This window comes from Sander lucioperca, chromosome 2, assembly GCF_008315115.2.
Source record: "Sander lucioperca isolate FBNREF2018 chromosome 2, SLUC_FBN_1.2, whole genome shotgun sequence".
NCBI lineage: Eukaryota > Metazoa > Chordata > Actinopteri > Perciformes > Percidae > Sander > Sander lucioperca.
In genome coordinates this window covers 28,011,191-28,026,715 of record NC_050174.1, presented here as the reverse complement: position 1 = coordinate 28,026,715, position 15,525 = coordinate 28,011,191, and the positions used below count along the sequence as shown (strand labels likewise).

The 15,525-nt window shown below is 44.6% G+C and overlaps 1 protein-coding gene across 7 annotated transcripts in view; it reads right to left on the bottom strand.

The window, feature by feature from the left end:
* The window catches only part of LOC116050407 (tenascin-like), a 94,914-nt gene that overhangs the window by 11,596 nt on the left and 67,793 nt on the right, over positions 1-15,525 (bottom strand). For 3 of the 7 annotated variants that reach the window (XM_035995802.1, XM_031300424.2, XM_031300426.2), the window contains exons 7-13: positions 14,841-15,110; positions 13,432-13,617; positions 11,327-11,416; positions 10,574-10,837; positions 5,057-5,332; positions 1,587-1,859; positions 262-384 (exon numbers count right to left, since the gene is read on the bottom strand). In XM_035995802.1, coding sequence (XP_035851695.1) covers positions 262-384; positions 1,587-1,859; positions 5,057-5,332; positions 10,574-10,837; positions 11,327-11,416; positions 13,432-13,617; positions 14,841-15,110 — 1,482 coding nt within the window. The remainder of the gene's footprint in view (positions 1-261; positions 385-1,586; positions 1,860-5,056; positions 5,333-10,573; positions 10,838-11,326; positions 11,417-13,431; positions 13,618-14,840; positions 15,111-15,525) is intronic. The other 4 variants (XM_031300427.2, XM_031300430.2, XM_031300428.2 and 1 more) reach the window with 2 other exon arrangements.

Below are 15,525 nucleotides of genomic sequence, written 5' to 3'. Positions count from 1 at the left end.
CATTGGAGAAAAAAGTTAGCCCTGCAAATGATGGAGGACTCAACTGATTGATAGGTCAGCAATAATACAGCAGGGGGAATGTCCATACTAGCTATGAAGTCATTCATAAACTGGAATATACTTCCCTGGTTGGAAGATAAAACTAATAGTGCTACGGGCTAAATCTTTATGTTGTAAATGCTTACTTTTTTTACTTGTTTTACAGTTTTGTTCAGTCTTGTTAATCAAGTGACAGTGGCAGTGGTTTTGCAGGACACTGACCTCCATGAGCAGGCACATAGGTGACCCTGTAGCTGTCCACCCGAGCTCTGGGAACCACCCAGTGAACGGTGGCCGACGTGTCGGTGACATCAGAGAAGCGGAAACCCTTGGGTGGACCCACATCTGGCACAAACAAGACAGACACAGCAAGAAAGGGGCAAACACAGAGAAAATATAGCTTTAGTTGATATGTTGTGTGCTTTTTAGGACTGGCGAGGACAGGGAAACAGAACATACGGTATGTCTGTCACATCAGCCAATACATTTACATATATTAGTGGCTCTGCTTCAGAATTAACAGAAGACAAGAAAAGACACACATGAATAACATGTTATTGTAGCCAAGGCAGATCCACCACTGAAAGGCACGCGTTAAGAAGTGAAAGAGAGTATGTAAGAGAGAGCGAGGTAGACAGACAAAAGGGGCCTGGGGAGGCCCGGCTGACGGTGGGACCCTTCCTGGCTAACAGCGAGCCACAGTATCTCGCGTGACAGACCTGAGGAGATTAACTTGCCCCCATTTCATGGCAACACAAAAGTGAAACATGCGCCACGCAACCCAAGAGTAAAGCCTTACCCCCAGGGAGTACAGGGGACACACACCCGTTCTGTGTGACACAGACAACCCCCCCCCCCCAAAGCACACTTTACAAAGAGCGACCCGGACACATGGGGCCAGGCAGTCAAAGACAACATTTGGGAGGACGACCGGACAGAGACAACACAATCAAAGAAGCGGAGTAAAGAGCTTAAAGAGCTGAGTACATTTCTTTGGGAGGTGGGTGGGTGGTGGAGGGGGGTGGGGGGTGATATGACATTTCAAAGCCTTTCTAATAATTTTGGGTTGAAGCTGTTTGGCTCATATGTGAAGATGTTCAGCATCTTTAAGTAGACATTGTTATTTATCCACATATATATTTATTTAAGGTTGGGTTAACATTCAGACCATCTTGTGATACTTATGTGCTCTCTGATATTGCTGTAAACCAATCAGGAGCACTGACAGACACCCCAACACATAGCATCTGACTCAAGGCACATAACGCAGCCATGTAAACCATCATCATTAAAACGGATTACTTTCTAAAGATAACCCTTTTTTGCAGTGTTAAGTGCCTCAGATGAATACAGTGGCACAACACTGTTAACAGGTTAGTAGACAAAACGTCAGAACACAGGTGTTAATGATCATGTTTTCATGCTGTTACCATAGAAGACAAAAGTGACAAGATACGACATCACTACACATTGACCACGCTGACAAGACCAGTGCAGAGTTTCAGTTCACAGCTCTGATTTCTCTTTTCCATCCCTTCACCGTGTACCTGTTCTCACCCACTCCATTACAGACTTGGAGCTTCTTCCCAAAATGAGCCCAAAGATTTCGATTTTGTACTCGGTGTCCTCGGTGAGATCTGTGATAGCTGTGCTCCGCTCCTCGCCTCCCAACACCAGCTCTCTTGGTTGGCCTGGGCCCTCGGCCTGGCTGACCATTATGACAAAGGTGTCGAAGGCTTCCTCTTCAGCCGTCCAGGCCAGCCTAAAGCTCTCAGGATTGACGTCGGAGACGAGGAGAGTCTGCATCTCCGGTTCGGCCTCTGAGTGACAGGGGAAAGTCAGTGTGCTTTGACATTTGAGGAACATGGCAGCGAAAGAGAGTTTATCAGTGTAAATGTCAGTGTTGGTTACATAAAAAGCTCAGCATCAGAACCTGAGTTTGCAGAGCGGAAAGAGAAGAGTTTTACAGCAATCTGGTTAAAAACACAGAAGGAAGAAAAACTTCAGGTTGTTGAGCCTCAACTGGCCTTTCAAAGCCACGGTGGTTAGTAAGATGGAAAACTGGTAGTTAAACAATGCATTAGTCTGACCTAGGGCTGCCACTTTTTATTCAAAATTCAAACTACTGTTTGAACATGAGAAAAATATTCCCCATCCAATTTTTAACAGTCTCCTTGAATGAAAAGATCAGAGTGTTTAAGACAACAGGCTGAAGCTTGGACTTCCTATGTCTGTCTAACTCAACCCATTGAACTGGGCTATTATTGTCCTGGGCTATAACTGTTCTTTATGGATAATCACCAAACCATCTGAGAAGTAACGTGAGCATTTTGGATTCAATACCATTGATGAAATTGTAAGGCATTGGAGGCACCACTGATAACGGTAACAACTTTAAAGGCACTGCAAAATAAATAGGTGCGTCTCTGCAAAATATTTTGTTCTAAGAGATTAACTACTACTATCACTCACAGCGCTAGTAGCTGTGCTACTGGAGCTGAGATACCTGCTAGTCAGTCAGCAGCTCTGACTTTTCTCTTTGCTTCCTCTCTAATGGCCTGTTTACTCCTCCTTGGCTTTTACCAATTTCTTCAAATTCATTCAAACTTTATTTTTTGAAATAGTAACAGCCCTGGTCTGATGAATCTTATTCTTGTGCAATCCCAGGAATTTCAAAGTAAAAAGGCTTTGTCAAACTACAGCTGCTTCTCTTAGAAAAGTGCAGTGCAGTAGCCTACAGTGCAAAAGCTGGTAGTTAAGCAGTCATTAGCAGCAGCTAATAATGGCAGTGATAGGAAGAGAGGCTGTGAGACAACAGGGGTCTATAGCTGTTGGAGAAAAAGCTGTGTCTGTGCAGAGCATGAGTCGGCCGAAGCTAATTAGCTGGAGAAACTTCCAGTAGCAGCACAGATGAATCCACAGACCAGACAGAGCTTTTAAAAGCACCGGGATAGAAGCAGATATAAGTGAGCTCAGGAAAGCTGCGATAAAGCACAGCACCACTGATCATTAAAACACTAGACCAAATGCAAGGGTCTCAGGGGTCCTTGAACTAGCCTGAAACCCCTTTTTATTGTGAGGAAAAAGGCATGAGGCATTTGTTGCGAGAAGAAGTGGTGGAAATGAGAAGCAGAGCAGACAAATCCCAGGGAGCTGTCACTCTTCATTAGCCGCCGGGCGGCTTTAGTTGGTCAGTGGAAGAGAGGGAGGGCCACATCCATCAGCTAACATGTGCTAGCTTGCTACTGTTTTCACCCTCGCACCACCACCCCTTCTACCCCTCTACTCCATATCCCTTCACACCCCCAAGACCTGAGGGAACACAATCCCCGCTCACAAAAGGCAGCCTGTTATTGGAGGAGGTCCGTGCCGGCGCCAGCTAACCTGCTGAAAAGGGGGTCTGCAAGCGAAAGGCCAAGCTGGTTCCAGTCTCGCCTGATAACTTTACAAGAGCAGCTTGTGGTGTTACGAATCACAACTGAGTGGAGCTTGTTCTGGGAGCCGTCCACATCTCTTTGTGGTTCCATCAATCATTTGTTGTATAAAACCCAAGTTTCCTCACTCCCTTTTCAGAGGACTTTATTTCCCCCACAACGTCTACCTCCAGTAGACCAACGATGACCACCGTGCATCACATAATCAAATTAGTCAGCACTTGTATTCACTAGTTGGAATGTTTTATGGATTAAGAGATGCTAATGAAAAATGTTAAGATGGTTTCACCAGCCATTAGCATGCAGACAATGGGCCGTGTTGAGCACATGCCATATTCTGCGTGGCCCCAGAAGCCCCTGGCACCCTAGCACCAGAGCCCAGGGGCAGTGGCAGCATGAGAATGAAGACTTGAGGGAACTGGGGATGCATACAGAAGAGAGGCCTCACACAAAGTGACAAAAGCGCCTCAGGGTTTTTTTTTTGTCCTCTGTCAGTCCTCCCATCTTTCTTCCACTTGACTGATCCTCGTCAGTGAAATGCTAAAGGATATTTAAAGGAAAAAAAAACCCCAAAACTGCTTATTTTTTATGTTTCATAGGGTGACGGTGAGGGTGTTTTGCTTTATTTGTGAAGGTGTTCAGAGGCCATTACAAGGCGTCATTAGCAGATTTTGGTTTCACTGTTTACAACCCACTCTTTAGGCACATACTGTAATCCACAGCATGTTAACCGTGGGTAATGACTGTGATTGGTGTGGTGGGTGTGGAACTAGAGCACCTGTTGTGTCCCAGTTTCACAGCACTCTGAACCTTTTTATAAGTTCCTGCCTGTTCACATGACAGACCAGGTGCTGCTGTAGGCTGGACTCGTCCCAACAGGCAGACTGACAGCTTAAAGGTGGATCAAACACGTATCTGTGGCTGGGCTCATATAGACTGAATGGGTTTTGTGTTGGTGAGTGTTAGCCCATTTTCCTGCATCAAAGGAAGGGATATGTGCATGATGGATGGCTGATGAGACGGTGTTGTTAGGCTATTTGGATTGTGAACTTGGCTGAATGGATGTTAACCCAGTGAAGAATATCTTCCACCACAAAAGCTGGAAGATTCTCTTTATACAAACAGTATGTGCTCAGAAAATGGGAGCAGTTAGATGGACAAAACCAGCCTCCATCCCTACAAGTGCAGCATAAACACGATTTCAGTCACAAAGATTTGTCAAATTTAGATCTCTTTGCTTCCAGTTATTTCGCTGGATCACTTTTTTGAGAATATTCTTGAAATCATTTAATATCTGTTATAGCCAATGAAAGTGGCAGAGTTAACTCATTAAGACATGAAAATTGATAGCGCTAATTGAAGTCTGACAGTGTACAACCAAACATCAACAAGTGTTTCTGTAGCACCTGTTAGAGTCAATGTAATGTCAAAGTGAACCACACCAGAGCTGAATAGACAAACATCTTTTGACAACGACAAGAATCTGCTCCTTAGAAAGTCCACATGGAAAAACAGTGGTTAATGCACTGTTTGCAGAAGAAGAAGAAGGAAACAAAGGAAAGAGCGAGCCTCAGCGTTGATACCTGTGATGGTGTCTGCAAAGACCGGGTCTAAGAGGGCCCCCCTGAACACCCCATACAGACTGGCCCTGTACCAGGTGGTGGAGGAGAGGCCAGAGATAGCCAGGCTGCGAGCATCGGCGGGCACCGTGTGGTTTTGCCACTCAGCGCCCGTCTCTGCATCGGTAACCTCGATCAGAAAGGCCTCCAATGCCCCGTCCTCAGCAGACCAGGACAGGAGGAAGCTGTCCCACGATACGTCGCTGACGGTGACGTTGGTCACCACAGGCTTCTCATCCTCTGGGTGATGACAAACACATCAACATAGAGTTACAGGACTGGGACAGACATACAGAATGAGGACAAAAGGTTAGACCAACACAGGTTTGTCACAGCCGATCCTGGACTGTTTTGGACTGAAACTCGTCTTTACACCAGCAGTTTTAAATGTTCAAAAATCTAGAATTGGCTCCATATGTCGGTCTAACCTTACAACACAAAAGGTACACATTCTTGGGTTTCATTTCTTGGTGACAACAGTGTACTAACAAACAAGGACAGTGGATGAGCCCTCCTTGACAATATCAGCAAAAAATGGTCAGACATTGATGAAGAGCTCTCATTTGTATTTCAATCAATTCATTTTGCTGTCAAGACAAAAGGCCTTCACTTTGTCTGTAGTGGAAATAAGGGAAGGCCAGAGGGAAAACCCAGCCTCATTATCAGTGGCTGCCTATACCCATCTCCTCTGTATTACCATATAATAGGAAGACTTAAAGATAGAAAGCAGCAGGCAGACATGCTGATGCAGCTCGTGTGCATTAATGGCTGTGAATGAGCCATTAACATTTGAAGGTGCAGCGTAGCCCGACCGGTATGGCAGAAGTACGCCGTCCACTTCAAAGTTATGGGGGGGCCATGCAGAGCCTCGCGCAGCCGCCTGGAAGGGGGGGGGAGCTGAGTGTGCAAGCATTCAGAGAGGAGAGTGGAAAGAGATGGTGTAGGTAAACATCAAGGCTGCCATTATCCTCTCCTCACTGTATGGCAGAGTGTAGACAATAGTAGTGTGATGGGGGGATGGGGGAGGGGGGGTTATAAGAGCTCATATGGACAATGAGGTGCATTTACTGTGTGATAGTCTGATGAGTTCCTGGCCCTGTAGTGTGGGGAGGATTTGAGTCAGCGTTGTGTTCACAGCTGCAAACTGTTCTCCTGAAGTTGCAGTAAAAAGACTTAGTGCTATATAAACAACATATACACATGTTATACATGCTTTCTAACACACTATCATGTAGTTGTAAGCAGATATAAGTGCATAATATTATGTATTTGTCACCTCCTGTGCACACCCATAAGTGAAGGCTGCTGCAAAGACATAATCAACGACAATACAGGAAAACACTGTCTTCATATGAGAAGGTAAACATCCTCGCACATACTGTAAATTAATAAAGACTTAAAAACAACTACATTATACTGTGTTATAAACCATGTATTTCATGTTTTTTTACATATATATATATATATATATATATATATAAGATAAATAGGGTCATTAGCCTTAAGACAAAAAATTATTGGGCTAAAAGTATTTTAAGAAGTTCTAAGCTACACATTGGGGAAAGTAAAGGGAAACACTCTTGTTAAAGAAGCTAGCTGAAATCATTTTTAGCTAGCTAAAATTTCCTTTTAGCTAGCTTTCCAATGCCTATCAAGGCAGTATATCCTTTTAATAGGAAACAGGTGTTTTCACCACCACCACTTAAGCAGAGGTATGTAGCCGTGTTGATATGTTCTGGTATTATTGGCCCGAGGCCTCTGCCCCAGTACAATGGAGGTGAATGGAATTCCATTTGTGGTGCTGACATTACAAAATGACTTGGGGAAAAAAGGTCAACAGCAACCTTTCTTTTCAGAAACATGCTGTCACAAATGTTCCTACAAACTTTCTCTTCAGTAGAACGTAGTTTCACTAAAAACAGAGAGCTGCAAGTTCTATCATCCAGAGTAAAGGGGCTGTCTTCTGTTTCTGGAAAGAGACGCTGCTGTTTGCATTTTTCAGTGCTGTGAGCATCACAAACAAAATGTGATCCTTCTCCATTTGATTGAGCTGTGGCTTGACACCACCAAGGCTCATTTCAGAGTTTTGAGTAAACCAACCCTTTAAGCCCGACTTCACATGAAGATGAAGATGTGTGTCATGACTATATCAAATGTTCTCCTGAGATATCGCATTCTCATGCTGATATCTGCCATTTGATACACACTCATTCATATCATATTACAGCACTACACGTGTGTTTGTCTTCTCTAACCCAGGCAAAGTCGTTGCTGCACAGATCACGTCAGGGCATGCAGGACAATGATCTGGCTTTTTACATGCTCTATCTTCTCTGTTTTTCTCCGCAGAGAATCAGCTGTCAATGCACTATCATCTTATAAAGTAAGACATCCCAACATAATTCCAAAAATGATGGCAATAGATGTATAAATTGACCGACACTGGTGATCAAACATACAACATATCAAAGATATAATAGCAGTTTGAGTACAACAGCAGGTTTGTGCAATTTCTTCATTGGCACAAATATGGGCACTGGATGTTAGGACTGCTGAAGCCGTTATCATGTCCACGTCTGCTGTTCCCCGAGCACAGCTCTTCAGTCAGCTGATTACTGTACATTATGATAATCCTGGTTTTTGTCTCTTGATTTCAGAATTTGAATTACATCAGTTTGTTTTCTTTTTTTTAATTCTGTATTTTAATTTTCAAGCACATTTTGGCTTGGTATTGATTCTCAGCAGGTCACTTAACAGCTCTTCTTTCTGTGATCGGCAGGCACAACCCAAACCCCTCCCCTCTCCTTCATTCCCTCCTGTAAAGCCATGTCAGCTTATGTCCATAAATGAATTTAAAACTACTGTAAAGAGTGTTGTGATGGAGACATGTTCTTGTTTTTCTTAAGAGTCTCATTGTGTTTTTATATTTTTATTTTTAACATTTTGTACTTCTTTTATCGTGAAAATGTAATTTGGTGTTTGTTATGTATGCATTTGTGTGATTTGGCTGCTACCTTGGCCAGGTCTCTCTTGTAAAAGAGATTCTGAATCTCAATGGGACCTCCTGGTTAAATAAAGGTATAAAAAAAAAAAAAAAAAAAAAAGCGAGTACGATCAGTGTTTGTACTACGTGTCTGGAGACGATAAAGGCTGCAGATCGGCCGGGCTGTGGATTAGAGGGCTGCTGATTTTGGAGACAATGTTTTAACAGGAGTCCCAGCATGTGGCCTTTTATCTGACAGAGCCGCAGTTCATCGTGGTCAAATAGCACGAACCAGAGGGGAGCGGGGCTCACGCCAACAATTATCACATGAATGAACATTGTGCGGGCTGCACATATGTCCACACACACACACACACACACACACACACACACACACACACAGGTCTGTATTCTGTTGTTCTTGGCAGCGTGCAATCCAAAAATTGCAAAAAAGAGAGTTATTCTGAAGCTCACCAACTTTTCCCGCATGCCATATCGATTTTTGCCCGTGGCCATGCATTTAATGTGCACTTGTTGCATAACTGGAAGATTTACTTGTGAAATATTTGGCTTGGAGGTAGCCTGACCGCAGCACGAGAAATATGCCATGATCCCATCATTTGTCTTTTCTTGTTTTGGTTTAAAAAAAACATGGAAAAAAGAAAAATAATCCCACATGCTATATAAATGAGCCTGAGGGGGGACTTACATTGAGACACTAACAATGAATTCAATTCATCGCCTCAGTTTGGCTGTGGTAATGAAGGACAAAAAATGCACCTATGGTTATTCTCTAAGCTCATGGAAACAGAGGAGCCTCTGTCTGTCTGTGGACACTAAATATCTCAGCCGAGCTACTTCTACAGTCAAAGGCTCTGCTTGGTTTTCAGAGGTCAGCTCAGCCAAAGGATACTAAAATGCTCCCTTTCTTCCTCGTGGTGTTTGGCTATGCAGATCATTTAGTTTTTATCTGCCCAGATTTTGAGATATTTTGACATGACTGTCAGGATTGCAAAGAGTTGTGGAAGAGGCTTGGCCGAGATAAGCGACTCCAGGGTACAGGAGTGATGTTGTCTGAGTGCAGGCTCTGACCATGTCTTGGAGGAAGGAAAGACCAGTTCCTTTCACTGCTCTTAAGACGGAGAGAGGCAGAATTCCATACTAGCTCAAACATCACATACGTCTGATTTCTGATAGCTGTATAAAGTTGATACAACGCGTTAGCCAACAGATCCAACAGACAGGAAGCAGCATGAATTCATTTGGAGTTTCTGAAAAGCTGACAAACATTGATTCCAATATTCATTCTCCTGCTAGCTCTGTGCTGGTCAACCAGCTGGCTCTTTAGCTGTTGTCTGACTGTGTGCTGTTTGGTGCTGGACAGGTAGGGAACATTAGGTTTATCATCGCTTATCGCTGAAAAAACTAGCTGCTGTGGCTGGAAACAAGACTGAGCAGTGAAACTGAAACAAAACAGTAAATGTGTGGGCTGTAGAACTGAAACAATTTAACTGACAGGTATTAAAATAGAGCTGGGTGGGGAACTGATCATTCTCAATGGGTTTGTTACTCTGAGTGACCCTGTCCATATACATAGTCATTTGTCCCATATACTGTAGTAAAGACATTAGTGCAGCCAGAGGTTCCTCTGGTAAATCCAACGGCCTGCCCCGAGATGCCCAAATCACAACCATTTATCTAAAATGGGGCATGTTTGAGCAAAGACCTTACAGAAGAGTGCCGATGAGGCGTTTTCGAAAACATCCAAGATGGCCACATCTGATGAAGCCACTAACCGCTCAGTATTGAGCAAACTGGGCGGAACAATCAGCTGCACTTCAAGCTTTTCTGGACCAGAAAGACGTGTTTGTCGTACTTCTGACAGGATTTGGCAAAGGGTTAATTTACCAACTGATGCCAGCTCATCTCTGCAGCTGTACTGCTGTTAACATTTGTCCACCCGCTTTGTGCCGAGTCCTTCCCCCCTAATGTGCTGTGATTAGCTGGTACTACTGTGCTGTGATTGGCGGACCTGGTCACTGGTCGCTCAGCGCTACGTCACATGGTGAGAACCCGTTGATAATGCTGCCTGGAAATGGAAAATAAAGTGAGAGGTTCCAGACCAACTGGTCTAACTGGTTTAACTGGTCTTGGTCTGACATGCTACAGGACAGTGTTTCTGGAAAGCCAAAACTATATGTGGGGCTACCACTCGAGGTGCATGAGAAAATATGTGTTTTTTTAGTTGGGATTAATCAACTCTTTAAAATTGTGCACAAAAATAGCTATTGTTAGAAATGGTGTCTGGGTAATGTATCTGAAATGTGAGCATATTCACGTTGGAATAACTGCCAAAGATCAACCTCCAGACATCTGGGTCAGAAAAACCTCCCCTGTCTCCCACTGTTTCCTCCCACATATGTCAGACACTGTAAGGTCAACCACTAGCGCTGAGTCAGGAGTCAGAAGTCAGGAGGTGTGTTTCTGGCAGTGCTGACCTGTTGGTGCTGAGATGGTGCTGGGTGCACTGGTCCTGCGGCCCCTCTCGGCGATGATGCTGATGGTGTACAGCATGCCAGGTGTGAGGCCCCTAAGAGTGTGGGACTCCGAGCTGCCTGGGACCACCTCCTCAGCTCGATGGCCGTCAGCAGACACATAAACCAGTCTGAAGGAGTCCAGTTTGGCCAGCGGGCGTTTCCACTCCAGCATCATGGTGGTCTCCGTCACTTCAGCAACACGCAGGTCTTTGGGAGCATCCAGGGCTGGTCAGGGAGGCAGAGGACAAGTTGTCAATGAAGGATTAAGATTTGATACTATAGAGCAATGGGTCTAGGACCAAACTTGACATTATGTTTAGATGAGTCTTATGAAGTACATTGCTGCGATGATTTGATGTGTGACTGTATTTTCAGGCACAATGTGCATTAGTGCAGTTAGAGGTGGCGCAAACTAACAACATAAACAACAAAGATGCATCCGCCCCAGTTTAGAATTATTCAGCTTGAGCAAAAAATGAGTGTGAGTTTTATGAGCTTTATGAATTTACTTTGTAAACTGATAAACACAAACACAGACAGCTAATGTGTGCACAGCTACAGTACACAATCAACACAAACGGTTGAGAGAATGACATACTGTCTGAACAAACATGAGCACACAATAAACTGAAGGAAAATGAAATAATAATTAGCATTAGCATATAATATTGAAAGAGAAGAGAAAAAAGCAGAACAGAAGTGAAAGCATGTTACCAGTGACTGCGTTGGTGGTCGTCGGCAGACTCTCCCGCTCATCTGTCACTGCCGTCACACCCATCCCGTACTCGGTGCCCGGTCTCAGGCCTGCACAACAGGGCAAAGTCAAAGCACTAGGATCCACAAATTAAAAGCAATGTCATGTTTTGTTTGTACAACTCCACTGAGGTGTCACCAAATGAACGATTGGGGAGGCTCTGTAGTCAAGTGGCCAGCTGTTTTGGCTAATGGCTCCAGTGCCTATGGCAAACACAAAACGCTCTCATGTGGCTTGGTTGAACAATAGATTGCAGCCTAATTGCATTTCACGGTAAGCCTGTGCTCACATCAGTGTTGTATTTGCATTGATGGATCTATAGGGCCCTTGTCGCGGAGCAGAAACACTACTTGCTATGATACAGCGGGCTCTGGAGGCCCTTTGGTACCTACAATTAAGCCCCCTCTCGGCCTGATCGCCTCTTATTCCTTTATTAACTCCCACAGAGGTCATCGCACACAGTCTTGCAGCATGAAATTACACCTAATGGCCAGGAAACTCATTACCAATAAAATCACGAGCGTGAAGGCAATTACAGATAATAACTGTGTGAAAGAAGTGAGAGGCTGAGGTGTGTGTGGAGCAGAGTGGGACGTCGGCTGAATGGACACAGTGCTTTATTTCCATGGGATGGGCCTCCCAAGGACAAAGAATTGGGCCAGACAAAGACACTATTAGCCCCTTTTTGGAAGCTTTTTTTGTTTCTCATGGTGTCTAATCCTGCCATGCTGCAGCACACAGTGCAGAAACAAACACATCCGCCTCAAAGCATGGCTTTCTACTGTCAGCGGTGCAGACAGATGAAAACGCACCCGCTTCTCTCGTTTGAGCAAGATCTCACAGTGAAACAAGCAGCAGTGTTATTCCATTTACAGTCTGAATGCCAAACCCCCCTGGGTGCTTTTCTAATAAAGTCAGCCTTTTGTATGCAGGCAAACATTTCACCACACAAAACAACGGTAACCCATTTTTGAAATGAGCAGGCTAAATATAACATTGACCAATAAACAGGGAGCACCACAAACTCTTGTTTAGGAACATAAACAAATCATTTCTTTCCCACCAAGGCTTTTCAGCTGGGTCATTTAGACGCAAAGTGGTAATGGGCTAACAGCAGACACAGGAATGAGAACAGTGAATATGCTGTCAAAGCGCAGGACTTTTTACTGTAGCTGCCATCAGAAATATCATAAACGAATCAAACTCCAAATCAACCCCTGAACTCTGAAACATGTCTGCCCACTGCCACTGCTTCTGTGTGTCTCATGCTAATAAAATGTGATGAGATCATATCAAATGTCGTCTGAATAGAGGTTCAGTTCTTTAGTCTGCATTATAGACATTAGCATCGCCACAACCTGGCAACCCAGCAGTTGTTGACATCAGGAGCTCCTCTGGGTTTACTGTTCTGCCCAAAGACACTTCAACTGAAAAACTGAGCTTGTATGAAGACCAACGTTTGGCAGCAAGCATTTTGTTACCAAGTCAAATATCCAAATTTTTAGGCTTACTATATGTCTGTAAGTTAGGCTGACGCACGTAATGTCGGACACATTTGAGTCGGCAGCTTATAAAAATTTTAGTTGTGGGTTCTTTATATGGTTGGTAGTGAATATCAGCACACAGCAGCTTTTAGCCGTTTTTCTGTTGTTTGCTAGCAGACGGAATAAAGAGGAGAAAACCTTCACACAGTACAAGTCAATGGAGAGAGGAGAGATGTTTCCCCCTCCGGTGGGGGTGAGACTTAAACGTGCTCTGTCTCTATACAGTTTACACTCGGCAGCCACTTTATTAGGTACACCTGACAACACCATAGATCTTGCTTCAATGACATGTTTACTGAGCTGAAAGTTAAAGGAGCTGTTGTACATTATATTCTACTACTACCCTGTTTTCATACATAAGCGGGACAAAATATTAGAAACACCTCCCAATATAACGCAGTCCAGTACAACACCATCACTAACTACAATCTCAATGCTAAACCTCCTTGACAGGGTTAACAAAAACAGGCACCGTAGATGTAAGTGTGTGTGCGTGCGTGCGCATGTCTGGGCTCCAGTACCGGTGATCTTGGCCCGGGTGGTGTCCTTGGGTCCCGGGGGGAAGAGCAGCTCTCCGTGCTCCACCCCTGACAGAGGTCCGTACTTGATGCGGTAGTTGTCCACCGGAGCTTGGCTGTTCTTCCACTCCAGAGTGATGCTCTCGTCAGTCAGCTCCACTGTCTGCAGGTCTCTGGGGGCGTCCAGGTCTTCAACACAGAAAGGGACTTTAGAATGATGTAACCAAAAAAACAAAACTATATTTCCTATCGTTGCCCACATCTTCCACAGAACAGTTCCCTTTAAAGTGCTCATATTATGCTCATTTTCAGGTTCATAATTGTATTTAGAGGTTGTACCAGAATAGGTTTATGTGGTTTAATTTTCAGAAAACACCATATTTTTGTTGTACTGCACATTGCTGCAGCTCCTCTTTTCACCCTGTGTGTTGAGCTCTCTGTTTTAGCTACAGAGTGAGACATCTCACTTCTGTTCCATCTTTGTTGGGAGTCGCACATGCTCAGTAATACTGCTATCTAGTCAGAAGCAGAGTATGAGGGCGTGCCATGCTAGCAGCTAGGTGAGCATTATAACATGTGTTCCAAAGTGACCACGTTTGTCTCTGAAGTAAAGGCTGGACTACAATAGAGCTGTTTGGAGCAGTTAGTGAACAGTGTTTTCTGTTGGAGATGGTAAGTCCCTTTGGGGTGGACTTTGGGCTCTTTCACTTTGTAAACCTATAACGTGCACAAAAAAGATATATAACACAATAAAGGTAAGGGGAAAAGCCAAAAAGCATAATATGAGCACTTTAAGGCTCTGACACACCAACCTGATGGCCGACGGTCGGCAGAAAAGGCCGTCGGACTGATCAGTCTCCCTGAGTTGGTCCAAAAAGTGCCTCGGAACACACGCGGAAGCGACGCCAACTTGAGCGTACGTTTTGCACGTGCACGATACGTAATACGTCTCCATAACAGCAGACGGCGCTGTATTGTCTCCCAAAAAATGAAAACCGTAAATGAGGGAACATCTCTGTAGACCTCGTAAACACAGAGCACGCTGTCATCAGTCATTGTTTTCATCAGAGAGAGGTGATAGTAGTCAAGAAGGATCGTTGTTGTCATTACTCGCTGAACGGAAGAACATACCACGGCTAGTAATAAGAAGATACTGGTGTTGTCAGCTCGTGCACTGATTCGCTAGTCAAGGGCTACACTCCACCAATCAGATTGGTCATTGAGTCCGACTGCCCACTGGCCGATTCAACATGTCAAATAGGCACACACCCCAGCAGGATATCCTCCCTCGTAAACATTCAGCCATTAGTGTGTGTGTGTGGTCCAACCCCCCCCCAGTAAACAGCTGAAGGTAGCAGGTTCAGGAATCCATTTTGGTCTGAAAACACATAACAGTGTTATTTCAGTCTCACCTGTGAGGAAAGACTCATAGACGGGAGCGCTGGTCCGTTCTCCCCTGCGAGCCGACAGCGACACCTCGTACTGTGTGTCGGGGGTGAGGCCCCCCAGGTGGTACTGGGTGTCAGTGGAGGACAGCTCCACCAGCTTGCGATCAGCGGGATTGGAGCTGGGCCCGTAGGAGACGCTGACCCCGTCCACCTCCGCCACGGGTTGGAACCAGGTCACCAGCGCTGTGGTGTCTGTCACGTCACGCACGTCCACCTGGCTGGGGGCATCGATCACTAGAGGGGGGGTAGATGATGAAAGATTGTTAAAATTTAATCTTTGGCATACATAATGCACAACAACAGGACTTTTGGATGTCTCTTTTCATTTGCTGTGTTGTTTTACTGTTATATAAAGCACTCTGAACTGCTTCTGTATAATATGGTGCCATACACATACATCTGAATCCAATTGAATTTTGTCTCCCACAGCGCATCAGGAAGAGATCTTTAAAGGGATCTTTACTGTGGGAAGGTCTGCGGTCCTGTGACAGGGGAGCTTTGTGTTTACACCCATGTGTCCTGTTAAGGGAAATCTTTTAAGTTCCACATAGACCAGGATCAAATGACTAGTTGTTTTTTTCTTTGTTTAATCATATTTCATTAACACTCAGCCCACATTTACATGAACTTCATTGTAATATTACATTGT